The sequence below is a fragment of the Myxocyprinus asiaticus genome, chromosome 23, assembly GCF_019703515.2.
Source record: "Myxocyprinus asiaticus isolate MX2 ecotype Aquarium Trade chromosome 23, UBuf_Myxa_2, whole genome shotgun sequence".
NCBI classification, from domain to species: domain Eukaryota; kingdom Metazoa; phylum Chordata; class Actinopteri; order Cypriniformes; family Catostomidae; genus Myxocyprinus; species Myxocyprinus asiaticus.
In genome coordinates, this window is record NC_059366.1 from 35,830,138 (window position 1) to 35,850,543 (window position 20,406).

The window sequence follows — 20,406 nt, forward strand, 5'->3', positions numbered from 1 at the left end:
GATAAAACATTTAAAGTTCTTAAAAATTTGCTGTGATTTAAAATAGTAAGCATTTATAGATTCTCTTTTTTTTATTTTATTTATTTATTTTTTATGTTAGTGTTATTCATACACTCAATCCAAGAACATCTGAATGTTTAAAAATACATTTGAGTGCTTTTGGTTAATTTGTAGTTTCAGGGCTAAGAAAAAATAATGATAACTTTGGTTCCCAGGAACACAGAACAACAAACTGACAATTTGTGTTGGGATTGTTTTGAGTTATAGGCAGTGAAGATTCAAAATGAGCCACAACTCACCACTTCCTGGACACCTGGGTTAGTGATTAATCATGCATTAGCCCCATTCATAAACAATAGTGTAGCTGGGCGTAACCAACATTTGAAAAGTTTCTAGAAATGTTTTGTTCAGTAACCTATAGATTACAAGAACAGTAGAGGTGATGTTATGAGATTTTGCATTTGGCTTTATTTACTGTTTCTTTGTTCTGATTTAGTTTACTGCTCATACTTATTTGGATTAACATTTTGGTTTTCTATTGATTGCCTTCTTAATCGTGGATATTACTTTAATTCAGTGAACACTTTGGATAAATTACATCTCTGACTCTTAGTGATCTTTGGATGATATTGGTCTCTCATGATCCAAACTGTCATTCCCAACATGAATTCACCTGTTTCCATTTGAGTGTTGTCATTAAACAATGATTTAAAGTCAGAGATTGCTTTGTCCTTACTAAGAATTTTCTGGTCTCAGATTTCAGCTTTAATTCTTCTAAATCAAATTGTTTATGGTATGGTTATCGAGATTATTTTCCATACTGATGAAACTGGTAAAAAATAGCAAGATAATATTTAAAACTATTACCCAGAAATAACAAAACGTTTTTACAGTAATGTTGCAGTATAACGTTTTAAAAACGTCAGAAACAGCTCCTGAAAAACATTACCAAATTAAAACGTTATAAAAACGTTGTGAAATTACCAACCTGTCATGTTTTTTTTTTTTTGTTTGTTTGTTTTTTTTTAACCAAAAAAACATTCATATAACTTTCTTTTTTAATACGAAATTAAAACCACACCAAACTACATCTTATGTGTGACGTTTTATTTAGGTGTCACAAAAGCTTTGAAGTCATTCTATGTTATCATCTGACTTTGGGATATTTTTATTATATATATATATATATATACTTGATATATCCCCTTTTGTTTTGTCTTATTATAGATTAAGAAATATGGTACTTCTTTGGACGGTATTAGAAATCATAAAGCAAAGAAGACTCATGAGGCAGTTCTTCTCTTTAATTTATTGTAGCCTTAATTTTTTAACTTTACCCCTGGAATAAATTAAAAATATATTTTTTCCATTCACATTGGTTGTGAGTTGTATATGTTTGTATGCATCTTACATATTTATAACAATAATAAAAAAGTGTTTTGTCTTATTATTGAATAATCTCGTTACTATCACGTTTCTTCGAGCATCCATGTGACTTTGTCAGTCACGTGACCTGCAGCTGTCTCTACGTCACAAGTCCACATGAGCGAAAAATGGCGTTCACGTTCGCGGCCTTTTGTTATATGCTGACGTTACTGTTGACGGCGGCCCTTATTTTCTTCGCTATTTGGCACGTAAGTGTTTTGAATACAAATCTGAACCAAGGCGGTGGGGTTATGAACGCGCAGATGCTCGGAGGGTAGTGTCATAAGTTAAAAATGTAGCGGAGCGCGAGACAAATGCGAATGAATGGCACGAGCGCGTGCTGGTAACACCCATGATAACTATTACCGGTGTTCTTCCTTTGAACTATTCAGGCATTTATATGCCTTTAAAGTCATTAACTCCAGTGTTAACCACGTTTAATACGCTGTATGTGTAGAATTGGTCACATGTGTTATATATTTATTTGCTGTAGCTTTAATTTATCACAAGCGTATGGGGTGCGCGCTCCCATTCGGCTCTCGTGCATGTGTTTACAGATCTGTGGGTGTAAGTAAAAACTACTGGTTAAAGCAATAGCAGAAATATAATAACAAAAAACTGATTTAAAAGATAAATGCAATTAAGTTTGTCTAAAATATATAATATGGGGTTGGTTCCCATCCTTTGGGGTTTTCCATGTCAGAATTAGAACTTTTCTGTTTGGTCAAACTGGAGTCACATTTTGAGTTATTTGTAGATAGAACAGCACCAGTGTTCAGGCTGCTTTATTGCTGCCTGGTGCAATTAACCTGTTATATAAGAGAGAGAAAATATTTTCAGTGCAAATGGAGCCAGTATCACATTTCTGCTTTGACACAATCAATCAATTAAAATTGGAATCAAAGATTTCAAATACATTCAGAGACTGTTTTTCTTATAGATTCGTGTGGACACTGAATTCTGGTAATGTAGGAAGTGATGTTTGTATTCCATGCCTTGATCATCTCTATCTTCTTTTTTAGATAATCGCATTTGATGAGCTGAAGACTGACTATAAGAATCCCATAGACCAATGTAACACGTTAAACCCGGTGAGTGAAAGTGTATGAGAGAGATGGTGGGTGATTGCATGCACTCCTGTTTCCTCTCATCTATCGCAAAAATGTTCTGCTAATCTATTTAATCATCTGCAGTGAATGTTGCTTTCCAACCCTATCAGTTCTTTTGTTCGATTTTCTTATTTGAATTATTGTCTTTATTTTTTATATTTATTTTTATTTTTTTTCTCTGGCTCAAAGACAGTTGACAGGGTGAAAAAAATTAAAAGGGTCAGGCTTGCTCTGAAGGTTGGTACCAGAATTCAGCTTAAGATCAGTAACTGTCTGTGTGCATGAGCAGAGTGTTTACAAATGTCTTTTCAGTTAACTAACGCGTCAATGTACAAATTGTCAGTTAAACTAAATAGGAAGAGGTGCGGTAAAGTTGAAGTATTTTGAGTGAGTCACCAATCAGAATTGTAAAAATAACGCTGAATAAAACAGATTTTTTGAGCACGCTCCATCTGCCATTGCAAACAGATCGTGCAGCCCAGTCCAGCATTAAAAAAAGCACAGATTACCCCAGCATGGTTTTTCGTATCTCACTCAAATTTGGCTGGTTTAGTCCGTTACTGTGGGATTAGGGGGGAGATGCAGGTGTAATCTGCACAGTTGTTTATAGGTAAATGTGTTAACTGAAAAGACTTGCAAATGCTAAGAATATGCATGCGTCGTTCTGTCCCCCCTCCATTTGCTCTTTACCCAGAGCAACTAACTCCGTTGTTACCACTTCTTTTAAAGTGTTCTAAACGTGGCACAGCTATAAAACAATGTCATCATTAGGATCATTAGGAGGTGCAGTTCCGATCAACATAGCAGTCGTGACAGTGATGAGACATATACCAATTTAAAATAACATCATTAACACAACACAATTTAAAGGCTAATATACACATAATTACACACAACACAGTATACAATATGCACAATATAGATACACATTCAATAAAAATAAAAAAGTATATAGATATAGAATGTACAGTAGGTTGTATTGTACTGTATTGACATTCAGGCTGTCGGTTGATAGTCAGTTGTTAAGAGAGAATATAATATAATAATAATATAATTTAATATAATAATAATATAATTTATGACAGATGTAAGAGTAATGAAGTGCAGTGCTGATGTATTTTGATCGTGGGAGATCAAGAGTTCAAAAGGGAAAGCTGTCATTATTTCATAAGTGCGATTGTGTGATGGATGAGGTTAATGAAGGGTGAGACAGTTCGTCTGGGAAAGAGGATCGGGTGTAGTGGTGCACATTAATCTAGACATGTGTAATTATCCTTCCAGAATACTTGATAATCTCAGAAGATAATTTAGACCATTTAAAAACAGTTTTTTTTTTTTTTTTTTTTTTCCATAATTGCCCTCCACTTTGATTTTTTTTTTTTTTTTTTTTTTTTACTTTGTGTTTGGGTTGGGCAAAAGCAGAATCCTCACACCTCAAAACATGCACACATTCTTTCTCTCTCTGCATGGCCTAATGTGGTGTCTTTATTTGCCGATAATGATCAGGCATAGCAGGGGCAGCCCTTGTAGCTGCTCCTTCCTGCAGCATGGCTGCTGTTTTCACTCTGCCTGGCACTGGCATTGTATCCCTATAAAACACAATCACTATACCTACCACTCTTCCTATTCCTATGTCTGTTGGCCCAGTGGGTGAGCTCTACTGTTTTTTTGGGCAGTAATTTGCTAATGACCAGATGTTCTGTTTGCCTATTAAGAGAACCCAAGCGCACTCTCTATAGATATATTTCCAATAATACTCTAACTAAATTTAAAATAAACAGGGTTAATTGTGTTTTTTACAACACCTCGACTACTATAGGACATGACAGTTGCATGATTTGAAGGAATAGTTCTCCCAAAAATGAAAATTCTCATCAATTACTCACTCTCATGCCATCCCAGATGTGTCTGAATTTTGTTCTTCTAAAAATCTTTGTATTCTGCAGAAGAATATCTCCACTCTGTAGGTCCATATAATGCTAGTGAATGCTAGACCAATATGAATTTTATTAACCACTGGCAAGTAAAAATTCAGATTTTACTTGCCAGAGCTTGAGTTGGGTTGTGGCGAAGAAAAACTTGAGCACCACAATCCTTCTACTGAACAAGAAGGCGGCGATTAAGAAGCTGGATTCAGCTTTGTCTTTTACAGCGTGTTGTCTCGTGAGTGCGTGCCCTGAAGGCAATTGACCTTATTTGGCTGCAACGGGTATGGATCTGTTGTGATCACACTGTCTCCATCACTTTAGTTGAGCCTTGGAATGTCACTGACATTGCATTTAACGACGTCAACTCTGATTTTGGTTAAACTGTCCCACGGACTGTTCATTCTACACAGTCTCAGTTTTAAAGCAAGCCTACAGACCAGCTACACGCCTGTTGGACTTCTGTTAGAAAGTAAAAATGTTGCAAAACATTGCAAAAAAAGTTTGTAGATTTGAATTTGAGAACATGTACAATAAATATTTCAACAAGCTAGTCAATACACTATAGTTTTCTTATGTTTCGTTCCGTGTATTTTGTATTCAAAGACGAGACACAGGCACCCTGTTTTCATTTCATGTCTCTTAATATATTTTCTCAGAACATCTCTGAGTTTAAAGCTCAATTTTACATGAGTATGAGACAACTGAAATAAAACACAAAAGGTGCAATTGCGTGAGGTTTTATTTCATAGTCTATGCTCAGTAGTTTGAGGTCACTTGATTGAGACTTCAGTTTAATTTATCTGGACAAAATTTTTTTTTTATTGAATTGTTTTATTTAAATTATGACTTACGACTGTTTTCAGACATTCAGCCTTATACTAATGAGCTATTTCAGAGGTTCTTCTGAGGTGTGGAGGTGTTCAGGTTAATCTATTTTGCAGATAGTAAATAGTAGTGCTGATGGAATAGGGGAATCCTAATTCTGATTCTTTCCCCTAATTGGCTAGACTTGGCCTTCATTCCTAGTTTTGTTAACAGGATTAAGGTGCAATAGAACTCTGTCTCTGAGATAAATCTGTGTATGTGTTTTGTCTGTTTTTTGACCGTGTATTGTGTGGACTCCTCAGCTCGTGTTGCCGGAGTACCTCATCCATGTGTTCTTCTGTGTGATGTTCCTGTGCGCCACAGAGTGGCTGACGCTTGGACTCAACATGCCTCTGCTGGCCTATCATGTCTGGAGGTGGGTGTGGCCTTCAGCCCAAAATTAGTCACAGCTAAACACTAGGACTGAGTATTTTATACTGGCAATATAAATTGAAGCATCATTTTAAATTTTGAGATGATTTAAATGCTTTTTTTTTTTGGCCAAAAAGTTATGAACATAAAGGTGTTAAGGCAAATGTGTATTGTCTTTGATCCATTTGCATCATCACTTAAATGAAGCAAATAAAAAATAAAAAAAAATGAATCGGGGCCTGGGTAGCTCATCAAGTATTGACGCTGACTACCACCCCTGGAATCGTGAGTTCGAATCCAGGGTGTGCTGAGTGACTCCAGCAAGGTCTCCTAAGCAACCAAATTGGCCTGGTTGCTAGGGAGGGTAGAATCACATGGGGTAACCTCCTCGTGGTCCCGATTAAGTGGTTCTCGCTCTCAGTGGTGCGCGTGGTAAGTTGTGCGTGGATCGCGGAGTGTAGCATGAGCCTCCACATGCTGGGAGTCTCCGCGGTGTCAAGCACAGCGAGCCACGTGATAAGATGCGCAAATTGACTGTCTCGGAAGCGGAGGCAACTGAGACTTATCCTCCGCCAACCAGACTGAGGTGAGTAACCGCACCACCACGAGGACCTAGTAAGTAGTGGGAATTGGGAGAAAAGAGGAAAAATAAATAAATAAATTCACATGTGCCATGTGGCATTTTTCATATATCAAAAACACCAAACATTTACCTGAAGTGATTAATCCAGACGTGTTGTTGATACCGAGCACATCTATGCGAGATAAGCGATGAAATTGTATCATTATTTAGATGTTCATAATTATTTCCTTAGCGGCAAGGTCTGTAATATTGGTTCGCTACTATTATCAATGAAGCTGTTAATGCTGTAAGCGTTTGACTTGCAGACAAACTGTTTTTTGTTTTTTTCAGTTATAAAAAAAAAACAAAAACTTGTTTGTGTCTTTCTTCTGCGGTAGCTTTTGTACCACTCCAGCTACTCTGAGAACTTGGCAGTGAAATATTGTAGATATTGTAGATATTTGTGCGACATCTTGATTGTTCCTCATTTGTAAGTCGCTTTGGATAAAAGCAAGGCAGTTTATTTATAAAGCACAATTAAAAACAATGGACTGTTGACCAATGTAAAATAAAATAAGTAGAAGATAAATAATAACAAGCATAAGTATAGATGCATCAAATAAGCATACTAAACAAGGAGACAAACAAATCTTAGCTCACGGTTAATTAAAAGCCTCGGAGAAAAGATTAGTTTTTAATTTAGATTCAGAAGAAATATGCTAATATGCAGGGGTAGACTGTTCCAAAGCCTACTTTTAGTTTGAGTCTGGACCTAGGGACACTTAAATCCTGTGATCAGATGACCTAAGAGATTTAAGGGGCTTGTGTAAGTGTAAAAGGTCAGAAAGATAGCAGAGTGCTAACCCATTTAAAGATTTAAAAACAAACTATAAGATCTTAAAATCAATTCTATAATGAAGCAGTAGCCGATGAAGAGAAGCTAATATTGGGGTGAAGTGGTCTCGTTTACGAATACCCGTCAGGAGTCTATCTGCAGCATTCTGAACCATTTGCAGTCGTGACAAAGATGACTGGCTGATTCCTATATAAAGGGAATTACAGTAACTTTGACGTGAAAACCAATGCGTGCATCAGCCTCTCAAAATAATTTAAAGAGGAGGCTTAATTTTGGCCAGTAATCAGTAATCTTTGGCCAAAAACTCGATTTGACAGCAGAATTTATCTGTTTGTCATTTAAGAGAACTGTCAAATAGTACCCCTAAGTTCTTCACCATAGGTTTACTATAGGGAGCTAGAGCGCCTAGGTTAAATTTTTAAGTGCAAACACCATCAGAGGCCCCAAACACAACAATCTCCTTTTTTTTTTTTTTTTTTTCATTGAGGTGTAAAGGTTTAATGCCATCTAAGATTTTAAATCCTCCAAACAAGCCAGCAGGGGCTCTATAGGATTGTTTTTCTTTTTCAAAGGCATAGATTTGAGTGTCGTATGCATAGCTGTGAAAAGAAACGCCATGCTTGTTAAAAACAGACCCAATGGGAAGCATATACAATGAAAACAGGATGGGGCCAAGGGTAGTGCCTTGGGGGATCCCACAGGTAAGAGGAGCAATGCTAGATGAAAAATCACCAATATTAACTGAAAAACTTGTATTGTTCAAATATGACTTAAACCACTTGAGAACAGTTCCTTGGAGACCCACAGACTGTTCAAGCTGGGCTATAAAGATATCGTGATTAATGGTATCGAATGCTGCACCAAGGTCTAAGAGCACCAGTATTGTGGAGTCTCCAGCATCTACAACTAGCAAAACATCATTCAGAACTTTTAAAAGTGCAGATTCTGTGCTATGGTGTGCTCTAAAACCAGATTGAAAGACCTCAAACAGCATTCTTGTCCAAAAAAGTCTGCAGTTGAAGAACAACTTTCTCCAAGCTTTCTGCAAGGCTGCACTACAGCATGTTTTAAATAGGCTGGCACAGACTTTGTTGCAAGGCAGCTATTGATTATAGACAGGATACTAGGACCAACAATATCAAATACCTGTTTAAGTAGATTAAACTGTTTAACAGTCTGTAGATTTTAGGTGTACAATATTTATCAGAATGGCTCAAACTGGCCAAACGCAACAGCTCAGACAGGAGGGGCAGATGGGTCATTAGCAGCAGATGGAATATGAGTCTTAATATCATCAATCTTATTAACAAATCTTTTTTAGAAAATCTTTGCAGGTTGCAGATGACATATGAAAGCAGACGGTATCAGGGGGGTTGATAACAGAATGTATAGTGCTAAACAAAACTCTGGGTCTGTGATAGTTTTTTACAATAATGTCAGAGAAAATGCATAAATATTGGAATATATAAAATATCATCAAAAGGCTGAACAATATTGAGGGATCCCCCCATTTTGCCTAGCCTCAATAAATATATAGTAGATTTGCATATTCTGTGGTGAGAATATGCAAATGCACCTCAGCAGATATGTTGAGCTAGTGTAAACTGTAAATCTGTAAAGTTAATGAATTGCACAAAGTTCAGTAGCAAGAGTGTTTGTGTGTATGCAGGTATACGAGTCGCCCTGTGATGAGTGGACCTGGCTTATATGACCCCACTACTATAATGAACGCGGATATTCTGGCATACTGTCAGAAGGAGGGCTGGTGCAAACTCGCTTTCTACCTCCTGTCGTTCTTCTACTATCTTTATGGGTATGTACAGAGTTATTTATCATAACTTTCTCTCATTTTCTTTTTCTTTAAAGTGTTTAATATTTCTGGTGTTTCTTTTGTAGGATGATCTATGTTTTGGTGAGCTCTTAAAACCGGATGCTGCTGCTTTGGAAGAGTGTATGAAGAATTTTGAGATGCTCTGATTTTAAAACCTGAATGGAGCTGAATTTGAACTCTGCCGTCTCTCAGTTCTGCTCCGCTGTTTCAAATGGATGTTTGACTTTATTTAATCTGCATCAGCCAAGAGCGATTCTGGATGCAGGCAGCCTGCACACCTCCAGAACCGCGCACACACAAAAACAAGACACACTATATGCACATGTCAAGCCTCTTCACACACTGAAAGCATCAGTAGATGAGATGAATCTGTTTACACTGACTGGATCATGTCTAAAGCAGAGACACAAGGGCTTAAAAACTAAAGAGCTGATGGATATGTTCAAAGATTTTACTCTCATCAACTTCTTCAAACTGTGGGACAAAATAAATATCTTGATGGTAGCATTTTTACAGATGTCATAGACTTATTTTATCTACAAAATATTACTGCCTTGTAGCTCAGTCAGTTCTTTAATTTGTCCAGAGTTGTGTGCTGCTTCAGTGGTTTTTGATCTTGCCAGTCCACATTTCTGAGCTAATACAGGTGATCTACTTCATATTGATGGTTCTTATCAGATGACTTTTAATTCTCCATTTCAGTGTTACAGCCATTAATTAGTCTTGCTTGTAGCAAATAAGAACTGATGCTTTCAGTGTGTGGAAGACAACTGCACATAGCCTGGAAATACTCCTCAATCTTTTTGCTTTTAAACTTTATTTTTTGTGTGCGTTTTGCATTTCTAAGAGGAATTGTTTTCTTGTTCTTGTTTACTTCAGTTGTAATTGTGTTTTTTTGTAATATAGAAGAGATGGGAGTGAACACTATTTTCTATTGAATATTTAGGTTTAATGTTGGCATGATCTCAGTGTGCCAAGAAACCATTTTCTTTTAATCTGTCAGTAATTGTGGACTGATGGTGATGCTGGTAGTATTTTAATCTGGTGTTTTACCAGCATTCAGATCAGAGCTGTGTGGGTGAATCCTGAAACCACATTGAAACCTAATCACCAATCTGGACCGCTTATGAGACATTTAGAGAAATATAATATTTTTGCTGTGATATTTTAAAATTTTTCCTGCTTCATAACCTTCATGTGTGTGATTCCAGCCTGATGTGTGCGTTTGAATGTTATAAAGTCTTTGCCTGAACTGTAGTAAATTGTGATTTAAAAAAAATAAAAAGTATTTTTTTTGCTTGTAATATTGCTTTAAAATTCCAAACAAAGTTTTCTCAGACAATCTCTCATGACAGCTGCTCATGGCCCATATTATATATGTTATATATTAGTAAATACACTGATCTCTCCCTTTTTAGTGATGGGTGACATCTGCTGTCTGTACCCATAACTCAAGGTTATTTGATTAAAATAGGGATAGGGGCAAAAAATAAATCAAACCCAGTTTTGGTTTAGTCTGATAAAATGTTTCTTTTTTTCTTTATAATATCAGAACTCCTACTGTAATCTGATCATTTTATGAATAATCATTATTGTTGCCAAAAGTTGGCACATATTTTTGTTGAATAATGAAAAAGTCATGTTAAAAATAAAACTGAAAAAACTGCTTTTTTCCTGCTTTGTCACTGTTGAATACTGAGGAAAAAAAAGAAAGAAAACATGAACACATTATACAGTACATGTATGTTTCAGTATACATTCAGTTTTGATGTTAAAAATGAAAAATTTCAATACATTGAAGAAAATGAAACAAAGAACTATCTGTAAGCCTATATTTTTCTATATGCTTTGTGTTGCAAAAGTACGTTTAATAAAAAAATGTAAACGCCAATGGCTTTAATAAAAACAGATACTGTACCAGTCTGGTCTAGCATTATAAAATATAATTTGGTGATAGTCCACCAGAAAAATAAATTAATTATTTTCCTCAAAATTCTACAAACAATACCCCATAATGACAACGTGAAAGAAGTTTGTTTGAAATCTTTGCAAATTTATTAAAAATAAAAAACGGGAAAAAAAATATCACATGTACATAAGTATTCACAGCCTTTGCCATGACACTCAAAATTGAGCTCAGGTGCATCCTGTTTCCACTGATCATCCTTGAGACGTTTCTACAACTTGATTGGAGTCCACCTGTGGTAAATTCAGTTGATTGGACATAATTTGGAAAGGCACACACCTGTCTATACAGTGGTGTGAAAAAGTGTTTGCCCCCTTCCTGATTTCTTATTTTTTTGCATGTTTGTCACACTTAAATGTTTCAGATCATCAAACAAGTTTAAATATTAGTCAAAGATAACACAAGTAAACACAAAATGCAGTTTTTAAATGAAGGTTGTTATTATTAAGGGAAAACAAAATCCAAACCTACATGGCCCTGTGTGAAAAAGTGTTTGCCCCACCTGTTAAAACATAACTGTGGTTTATCACACCTGAGTTCAATTTCTCTAGCCACACCCAGGCCTGATTACTGCCACACCTGTTCTCAATCAAGAAATTACTTAAATAGGACCTGCCTGACAAAGTGAAGTAGTCCAAAAGATCTTCAAAAGCTAGACATCATGCCGAGATCCAAAGAAATTCAGGAACAAATGAGAACGAAAGTAATTGAGATCTATCAGTCTGGAAAAGGTTATAAAGCCATTTCTAAAGCTTTGGGACTCCAGAGAACCACAGTGAGAGCCATTATCCACAAATGGTGAAAACATGGAACAGTGGTGAACCTTCCCAGGAGTGGCCGGCCGACCAAAATTACCCCAAGAGCGCAGCGACGACTCATCCAAGAGGTCACAAAAGACCCCACAACAACATCCAAAGAACTGCAGGCCTCACTTGCCTCAGTTAAGGTCAGTGTTCATGACTCCTGGCCTGCATGGCAGAGTTCCAAGACGAAAACCACTGCTGAGCAAAAAGAACATTAAGGCTCGTCTCATTTTTGCCAGAAAACATCTTGATGATCCCCAAGACTTTTGGGAAAATACTCTGTGGACCGACGAGACAAAAGTTGAACTTTTTGGAAGGTGTGTGTCCCATTACATCTGGCGTAAAAGTAACACCGCATTTCAGAAAAAGAACATCATACCAACAGTAAAATATGGTGGTGGTAGTGTGATGGTCTGGGGCTGTTTTGCTGCTTCAGGACTTGGAAGACTTGCTGTGATAAATGGAACCATGAATTCTGCTGTCTACCAAAAAATCCTGAAGGAGAATGTCCGGCCATCTGTTCGTGACCTCAAGCTGAAGCGAACTTGGGTTCTGCAGCAGGACAATGATCCAAAACACACCAGCAAGTGCACCTCTGAATGGCTGAAGAAAAACAAAATGAAGACTTTGGAGTGGCCTAGTCAAAGTCCTGACCTGAATCCTATTGAGATGCTGTGGCATGACCTTAAAAAGGCAGTTCATGCTCAAAAACCCTCCAATGTGGCTGAATTACAACAATTCTGCAAAGATGAGTGGGCCAAAACTCATCCACAACGTAGTAAAAGACTCATTGCAAGTTATCGCAAACGCTTGATTGCAGTTGTTGCTGCTAAGGGGTGGCCCAACCAGTTATTAGGTTTAGGGGGCAATCACTTTTTCACACAGGGCCATGTAGGTTTGGATTTTGTTTTCCCTTAATAATAACAACCTTCATTTAAAAACTGCATTTTGTGTTTACTTGTGTTATCTTTGACTAATATTTAAACTTGTTTGATGATCTGAAACATTTAAGTGTGACAAACATGCAAAAAAATAAGAAATCAGGAAGGGGGCAAACACTTTTTCACACCACTGTATAAGGTCCCACAGTTAACAGTGCATGTCAGAGCACAAACCAAGCCATGAAGTCCAAGGAATTGTCTGTGGACCTCCGAGACAGGATTGTATCGAGGCACAGATCTGGGGAAGGGTACAGAAAAATGTCTGCAGCATTGAAGGTCCCAGTGAGCACAGTGGCCTCCATTATACATAAATGGAAGAAGTTTGGAACCACCAGGACTCTTCCTAGAGCTGGCCACCCGGCCAAACTGAGCGATCGGGGGAGAAGGGCTTTAGTCAGGGAGGTGACCAAGAACCCGATGGTCACTCTGACAGAGCTCCAGCGTTTCTCTGTGGAGAGAGGAGAACCTTCCAGAAGAACAACCATCTCTGCAGCACTCCACCAATCAGGCCTGTATGGTAGAGTGCCCAGACGGAAGCCACTCCTCAGTAAAAGGCACATGACAGCCCGCCTGGAGTTTGCCAAAAGGCACCTGAAGGACTCTCAGACCATGAGAAACAAAGATTGAACTCTTTGGCCTCAATGGCAAGCATCATGTCTGGAGGAAACCAGGCACCGCTCATCACCTGGCCAATACCATCCCTACAGTGAAGCATGGTGGTGGCAGCATCATGCTGTGGGGATGTTTTTCAGCGGCAGGAACTGGGAGACTAGTCAGGATCGAGGGAAAGATGAATGCAGCAATGTACAGAGACATCCTTGATGAAAACCTGCTCCAGAGCGCTCTGGACCTCAGACTGGGGCGAAGGTTCATCTTCCAACAGGACAACGACCCTAAGCACACAGCCAAGATAACAAAGGAGTGGCTACGGGACAACTCTGTGAATGCCCTTGAGTGGCCCAGCCAGAGCCCAGACTTGAACCCGATTGAACATCTCTGGAGAGATCTGAAAATGGCTGTGCACCGACGCTCCCCTTCCAACCTGATGGAGCTTGAGAGGTCCTGCAAAGAAGAATGGGAGAAACTGCCCAAAAATAGGTGTGCCAAGCTTGTAGAATCATACTCAAAAAGACTTGAGGCTGTAATTGGTGCCAAAGGTGCTTCAACAAAGTATTGAACAAAGGCTGTGAATACTTATATACAGCTGATCATCCTTGCAGTGGCAGAACACGTGTAACAACACCTGCACTGGATCAGTACATCTGAATATCACACCTGCGGGACAGGTACAGGATGGCAACAACTGCCTGAGTTACACCAGGAACGCACAATCCCTCCATCAGTGCTCAGACTGTCTGCAATCACCGGCAACATCGTCTATGGGCACAAAACCACCTTCGCTGGACCAGACAGGACTGGCAAAAAGTGCCCCTCACTGACGAGTCACGGTTTTGTCTCACCAGGGTTGATGGCTGGACTCGCGTTTATCGTCGAAGGAATGAGCGTTACACCGAGGCCTGTACTCTGGAGCGGGATCGATTTGGAGGTGGAGGGTCCGTCATGGTCTGGGGCGGTGTGTCACAGCATCATTGGACTGAGCTTGTTGTCATAGCAGGCAATCTCAACGCTGTGCGTTACAGGGAAGACATCCTCCTCTCTCATGTGGTACCCTTCCTGCAGGCTCATCCTGACATGACCCTCCAGCACGACAGTGCTACCAGCCACACTGCTCGTTCTGTGCGTGATTTCCTGCAAGACAGGAATGTCAGTGTTCTGCCATGGCCAGCGGAGAGCCCGGATCTCAATCCCATTGAGCACATCTGGGACCTGTTGGATCGGAGGGTGAGGGCTAGGGCCATTCCCCCCAGAAATGTCCGGGAACTTTGCAAATCAGTAGCTGGTGGCCACACCAGATACTGACTGTTACTTTTGATTTTGACTTCGATTTTGATATATATATATATATATATATATATATATATATATATATAACCATTTATCACCATTCACTTTCATTGCATATATGGCTTCCCAGACATAAAATAAGCATCAGTCTGGATTTGAACTAGTACTGGTAGCTGGCCAGGATCAGTCAAGACACATTATGTTATGTTTAGGCAACTTATTTAATTGTTCAATGTAATGGCAAAGCTAACGCTATACTGTATATTAAGCTCAATATAATAAAATCAGTTCATAAAAATACATACTATTTAAAGTGCCATTAGAAAATAACACATGCATTCATGATCAAAATAGAAAATCGCAAGAGCAAAGCCACCAATCAACATAATTTATTTTGCTTTCACATCATCTGTATGTCTGGTGGATCATCTGGACACTGATCTCTCTGAAAGACGCTCTTTGGATCCTTGATAGGCTTCAAGCTTATCCCGAAACTCGTGAAGGAAGTTGTATTGCTATGAAAGACAATGATGAAACCTCATTAACACAGAGACAGAGTTTGGGGAAGTGATGTGTTTAGGGTTTTGGATGTTGCCTGTCACCTTGACGGTCTGAATGGCTCCACCCCCTCTCAGCTCCCTCAGGATTTCCAGAGCTTTACTGGGCGTCATAGAGACAGAGAGTTGCAGTAGCAAACATGCAGCAACTGTGACAAGACAAAAAATAAACTCAAACACACACAAGGGGCTCATAACATTAACCATAACAATGTGCTCTCTTTGAGTGTTTGACACTTACTTAATCCTGACCGCCCCAGGCCTCCGTAACAACTGTGGATGAAAAAAATTTAACACAATTAGAATATGATGAGAAAAACTGCTAAATGAGCCATTAGAATGGGCACATGGTCCAAAGTATGAGCAACTCAATTTCTTTTTAATATAAATTATTATATACTGTATAAAATAATAATAATAACAACAGCAATATACAATATTCCAAAGTCAAAAGGGTTTGGAACAATATGTGATTTGATTAATAGTGAGAAAATAAATATTTTCCTTATATATATATTTTGTTTTTAATTAATTCTTAAAAATCCTTAATACTGAGTTCAAACGTAAGCTCAAACAACAGCATTTGTGGCATATTAATGTTGATTACAAACAATAATTTTGACTCATCCCTCCTTTTCTTCAAAAGGAAAAGTTCACCCAAAAATGAAAATTCTCTCATCATTTACTCACCCTCATCACATCCCAGATGTGTATGACTTTCTTTATTCTGACGAACATAAAGATTTTTAGAATAATTTTTCAGCTCTGTAAGTCCATACAATGCAAGTGAATAGTGACCAAAACTCTGAAGCTCCAAAAAGCATATAAAAGGCAGCATAAAAGTAATCCATGCGACTTTAGTGGTTTAATCCATGTCTTCTGAGTTGATATGATAGGTGTGGGTGGAAAAAAGATCAATATTTAAGTCCTTTTTTACAAAAAATTCTCCTCACCCAGTGAATAATCTGAATCACCAAAAAACAGAAGAAAATGAATGTGAAAGTGAAAATGCACACAGCAGTCACCTTCAAGGCTCAGGAGGTTAAATGCTTCTTGGAGCTTCAAAGCTTTGGTCACTATTCACTTGCTTTGTATGGAACTACACAGCTGAAATATTCTTCTAAAATTCTTAGTTTGTGTTCTGCAGAAGAAAGAAAGTCAATCACATCTGGGATGGCATGAGGATGTAAATGATGAGAGAATTTTATTTTTTGGGTGAACTATTACTTTTATAAAAAAAAAAAAAAAAAAAAAGCAAAAATGAAGGTTACAGTGAGGCACTTACAATGGAAGTGAATAGGGTCAATTTTTGGAGGTTTTAAATGCAGAAATGTGAAGCTTATTATTTATTATGTTATAAAAGCCCTAACATTAATTCTTCTGTTAAAACATTTGTATTGTATGAGCTGTAAAGTTGTTTTAACCATTGATTTTATGGTCATTTTAGGGTTTACAGCGTTGCATTGTCTTGACAACAAAGTTGTAAAATTGGTTGTAACTTTATTCAGAAAAGGTTAGAAAGCAATTTTTCAAACTAAAATCATGTTACAATGCATATTGTTAACATCTTGTGGCTATACTTTTGAAACAGTGAGTATTTTAATGTTTTGGCTCCATTCACTTCCATAGTAAGTGCCTCTCTATAACCCAGATATCTTCTTTTTTTCTTTTTGTTTATTTTTTTAAGAAAAGTAGGGACAGGGGGCCTGGGTAGCTCAGCGAGTATTGACGTCGACTACCACCCCTGGAGTAGCGAGTTCAAATCCAGGGTGTGCTGAGTGACTCCAGCCAGATCTCCTAAGCAACCAAATTGGCCCGGTTGCTAGGGAGGGTAGAGTCACATGGGGTAACCTCCTCGTGGTCGCGATTAGTGGTTCTCGATCTCAATGGGGCGCGTGGTAAGTTGTGCGTGGATCGCGGAGAGTAGCATGAGTCTCCACATGCTGTGAGTCTCCGCGGTGTCGTGCACAGTGAGCCACATGATAAGGTGCGTGGATTGACTGTCTCAGAAGCGGAGGCAACTGAGACTTGTCCTCTGCCACCCAGATTGAGGCGAGTAATCGCGCCACCACGAGGACCTACTAAGTAGTGGGAATTGAAAAAAAAAAAAAAAAAGGAGGGACAAGTCGAAATTATTTTTTTTCATGGTAATCAACATTATGCCACAAATGCTGTCATTTAGCTTAACTCTAACCCGAGATATTCCTTTAAAATGTTTCTTTGTTATGAAGTCAGTATAAAGGGAAAATTATCACACTTTTACACTGGCAAAGAAAGCATATTACTGAGAACATGGAGTCTAGCCTATTTCAAGATGAAGTAACTGAGTGTTACTCACTGTATGACAGTCCTGCGTTGATTCTGCAGGCAGTCCTGTAGTTCTTCCAGTATGCAGCAGCACTGAGAAAGCTCTGGAGCGCCTCCGTCTGGGAAAGGAAGGTGATGCACTCTGAGCCCACGCTGAGAATAAACCTCTAACAGACAGGGCACTCTGTAGAGCACCAACTCTCCTCTGGTACAGAACACAAACACATCTTCCACACCCTGATCACACAGCTCAGCTACACACACACACACACACAAGATATTAATCACAGTTATCCTAGAGTTATTTTTGAGGAGCATATACACAATGAGTTTCCCATATATTTTAGACCAGTGGTTTTTGTCAGTGGTTTTGCTTCAGGATCCTAATTTCACATTGGATATCAAGTGGCAACCCAACACAGTACAATTTTGGACAGCACAAACCATGCTTATTCTTGTTGTAAGTAAACCTATTTTTAACATAGTCTGGATTGTATTTTTTCATCTTGCATAGTTTTGTTCATGGTTTTCAGGGTTGAGTGGATGTCCGTGTTGGCATCGGTCTAATCTGACTAGCTTCTACCAATTTTGTGCCAAATTCCTGTAAAGTTTGATTGAATGCAGAGCCTTTGGTGTCAATAACAATAGATATGGGAAGCATTTTCCCTTCCCTTTTAAAAACTAATTGGCCTGTTTTCTTTGCTGTCCTAACGATGCACGATTAAAGGAATATTCTGGTTTCAGCACAAGTTGAGCTCAATCGACAGCATTTGTGGCATAATGTTGATTAACACAAAAATGTATTTCAGCTCGTCCCTCCTTTTCTTTAAAAAAAGCAAAAATCTGGGTTACAGTGAGGCACTTACAATGGAAGTGAATGTGGCCAATTTTTAGAGGGTTTAAAGGCAGAAATGTGAAGCTTATAATTTTATAAAATCACTTGCATTATTTCTTCTGTTAAAACTTGTGTATTATTTGAGCTGTAAATTTGTTTAAATCGCCATTTTTACAGTCATTTTAGGGTTTGACGACAACATATCGTCATGGTAATGAAGTTGTAAAATTGTCTGTAACTTTACACAGAAAAGGTTAGTAAGTGATTTTATCACACTAAAATCATGTTAACATGGATATTGTTTCTGTCTTGTGGCTATACTTTTGAAACAGTGAGTATTTTAATGGTAAAAAAAAAAACCATTCACTTCCATTGTAATTGCCTCACAGAAACCAAGATTTCTGCTTTTTTTCAAGAAATACATTTTTGTGGTAATCAAAACTGTCACAACCCAGAATTTTCCTTTAACTCGTATTTAACCTGGAATTTTCCTTTCAAAGGTGTTGTATTTTAATATTTGCATTTAGCATTGTTTTTTGTTTGCTGCTCTCCACGACCCTATAAGAACAGACCTGCAGCCCATTTTGGGTCGTGACACCAGTTGAGATCCACTGCTTTAGTATTTTATCAATACTGTACGTGTGTGGGAGTTAGACTCACCAACATCTTTCTGCAGGTTTCTTTTGGTGTCTTTATATCTGCATCCTGAAATGAGCATTGAGATTCTCTCATATATGGAACGAACACATACAGAGGCATTATTCCTTCAGTCACTCACTTTACCTGGTAAAGAACAGATTCCAAGAGACTGGGAACACTCTACTACTGATAGAGACAACCTGCAAAAATACACACGCTCTAGTCACTCTCATAAGTGTTTATTTCTCCAGCTGTGAGTGTGGGTGTATATTTGCTGCTTACCATGAGATCTGGAGAGGTGTGGCTTCCTCCTCTCCAAAATCCTCTTCGTCAGATGAGTCAAATCCACTTGTCCTCATTTTCTCTGTCTGCAACAGTATACATGAGGATGTTATGACACCAAGGCCATCAGTCAACCCCAATCACTAACATAAGAGAAGGCTGAAATCCTGACATCCAAAAAGCAGATCTGATGGCTTAACTTATCAGGAGGAAAAATATTATGAAATTCAGAAGTCAATACAAATTCATACCAAAAAAACTGTATAATTGCTATAAACTTCAAACAGTCTGTATATGTAACACACAACATACTCTGTTCGCAAAAGAATATATTTATATCCATAGTATAAATATCGTAGCGCACATCTATCGCATATATTTAAATTATGTTACGACTACGTTTACATTATCCAAAAAAGAGGGTCATTGGTTCATTAATGAATGAGCCAGTGTAATGGATAAGGGTGACATTAGCAACAGGCTCATTAATGTAGTAACATTCCTGTTTGCAAAACGAATTAAACAAACATACAGTTATAAAACCGAAGAATTAACGACAGCATAAAAACACAAAACAGTAAATAGCAAGATGATCATCAAACGAACTCACCAAAACACACTGCTCCGCACTACGCACGCGCGGAAAATTTAAAACGTACTTGAACTTTTCATCCAATCAAATTGGATAAGTGTAAAGACACGCCACGCCTCTATTTGTATGGGCACGCCCACTCTGCAGTTTGTTTAAAGGTTTCAATGCGAGATTTACATATTAATTACATATTACCGAGTCTAGATGCATTAATTTAAAAAAAATAAAGGCTCGTCTAGTTGCATGTACAGAGTATTACAGATAATTTAAAGAGTAATATAGAGTCATAGTGCGTCCCAGAGGCATTCTAGACCTCTGAAATACGAGTGCAGGTCAAATAGATCTGAGGACAGCAGAACTGCTGATCATGGGCTGCTGATGAGCGTCATTCGAGGACTTAAATCAGGGGCGAAACGTTTCAGTCAAGAGATGTAAATGAATTTAACTATTGAGTATTGTGCATGCAGATTATATCTGAAGATGTTATGAGCTGAATCATGGTTTCTGTAAAATAGGGAGGGTTTATTAAGTTTTATTAAGTTAAATCACTTCATATGCTTAGATACGTAGAACATCCGCATTTGTATATCAGTGTCAGTATTGGGTGCTTTTGTTGCAAAACTTTAATTTAG

General features: G+C 38.1%; 2 protein-coding genes across 3 annotated transcripts; one reads left to right on the forward strand and one right to left on the reverse strand.

Moving 5' to 3' along the window:
• The first annotated feature begins 1,513 nt into the window (after positions 1–1,513).
• LOC127413910 (protein cornichon homolog 1-like) lies at positions 1,514–10,864 on the forward strand. Its single transcript, XM_051651481.1, has 5 exons — positions 1,514–1,634; positions 2,448–2,516; positions 5,590–5,702; positions 8,786–8,929; positions 9,013–10,864. Exons 1-5 carry the CDS (start codon positions 1,554–1,556, stop codon positions 9,038–9,040), a joined length of 435 nt encoding a protein of 144 aa, XP_051507441.1. The 5' UTR covers positions 1,514–1,553; the 3' UTR covers positions 9,041–10,864.
• A 4,069-nt stretch (positions 10,865–14,933) lies between these two features.
• On the reverse strand, positions 14,934–19,826 carry LOC127413906 (cyclin-dependent kinase inhibitor 3-like). 2 transcript variants are annotated; one of them, XM_051651475.1, is made up of 8 exons: positions 19,793–19,826; positions 19,183–19,268; positions 19,045–19,100; positions 18,922–18,966; positions 17,458–17,680; positions 15,361–15,392; positions 15,165–15,268; positions 14,934–15,077 (listed from the first exon to the last, which is right to left on the reverse strand). In XM_051651475.1, the coding sequence occupies exons 2-8, from the start codon at positions 19,257–19,259 to the stop codon at positions 14,988–14,990; spliced, it is 627 nt and encodes a 208-aa protein (XP_051507435.1). In that variant the 5' UTR covers positions 19,260–19,268; positions 19,793–19,826; the 3' UTR covers positions 14,934–14,987. The 2 variants fall into 2 exon arrangements, with proteins under 2 accessions (XP_051507435.1, XP_051507434.1); XM_051651474.1 differs by having other exon boundaries at positions 19,183–19,381; positions 19,793–19,809.
• Positions 19,827–20,406: the final 580 nt, after the last annotated feature.

Excerpts from the sequence above, each read along its gene's own strand:
- LOC127413910 (XM_051651481.1), top strand. The coding sequence starts at position 1,554 with ATGGCGTTCACGTTCGCGGCCTTTTGTTATATGCTGACGTTACTGTTG. Across the intron at positions 1,635-2,447 it reads TTTTCTTCGCTATTTGGCAC|ATAATCGCATTTGATGAGCT; the intron begins GTAAGTGTTTTG and ends CTTCTTTTTTAG. Across the intron at positions 2,517-5,589 it reads AATGTAACACGTTAAACCCG|CTCGTGTTGCCGGAGTACCT; the intron begins GTGAGTGAAAGT and ends TGGACTCCTCAG.
- LOC127413906 (XM_051651475.1), bottom strand. The coding sequence starts at position 19,259 with ATGAGGACAAGTGGATTTGACTCATCTGACGAAGAGGATTTTGGAGAG. Across the intron at positions 17,681-18,921 it reads AAACCTGCAGAAAGATGTTG|CTGAGCTGTGTGATCAGGGT; the intron begins GTGAGTCTAACT and ends GTGTGTGTGTAG. Across the intron at positions 15,078-15,164 it reads GAGCCATTCAGACCGTCAAG|CAATACAACTTCCTTCACGA; the intron begins GTGACAGGCAAC and ends TGTCTTTCATAG.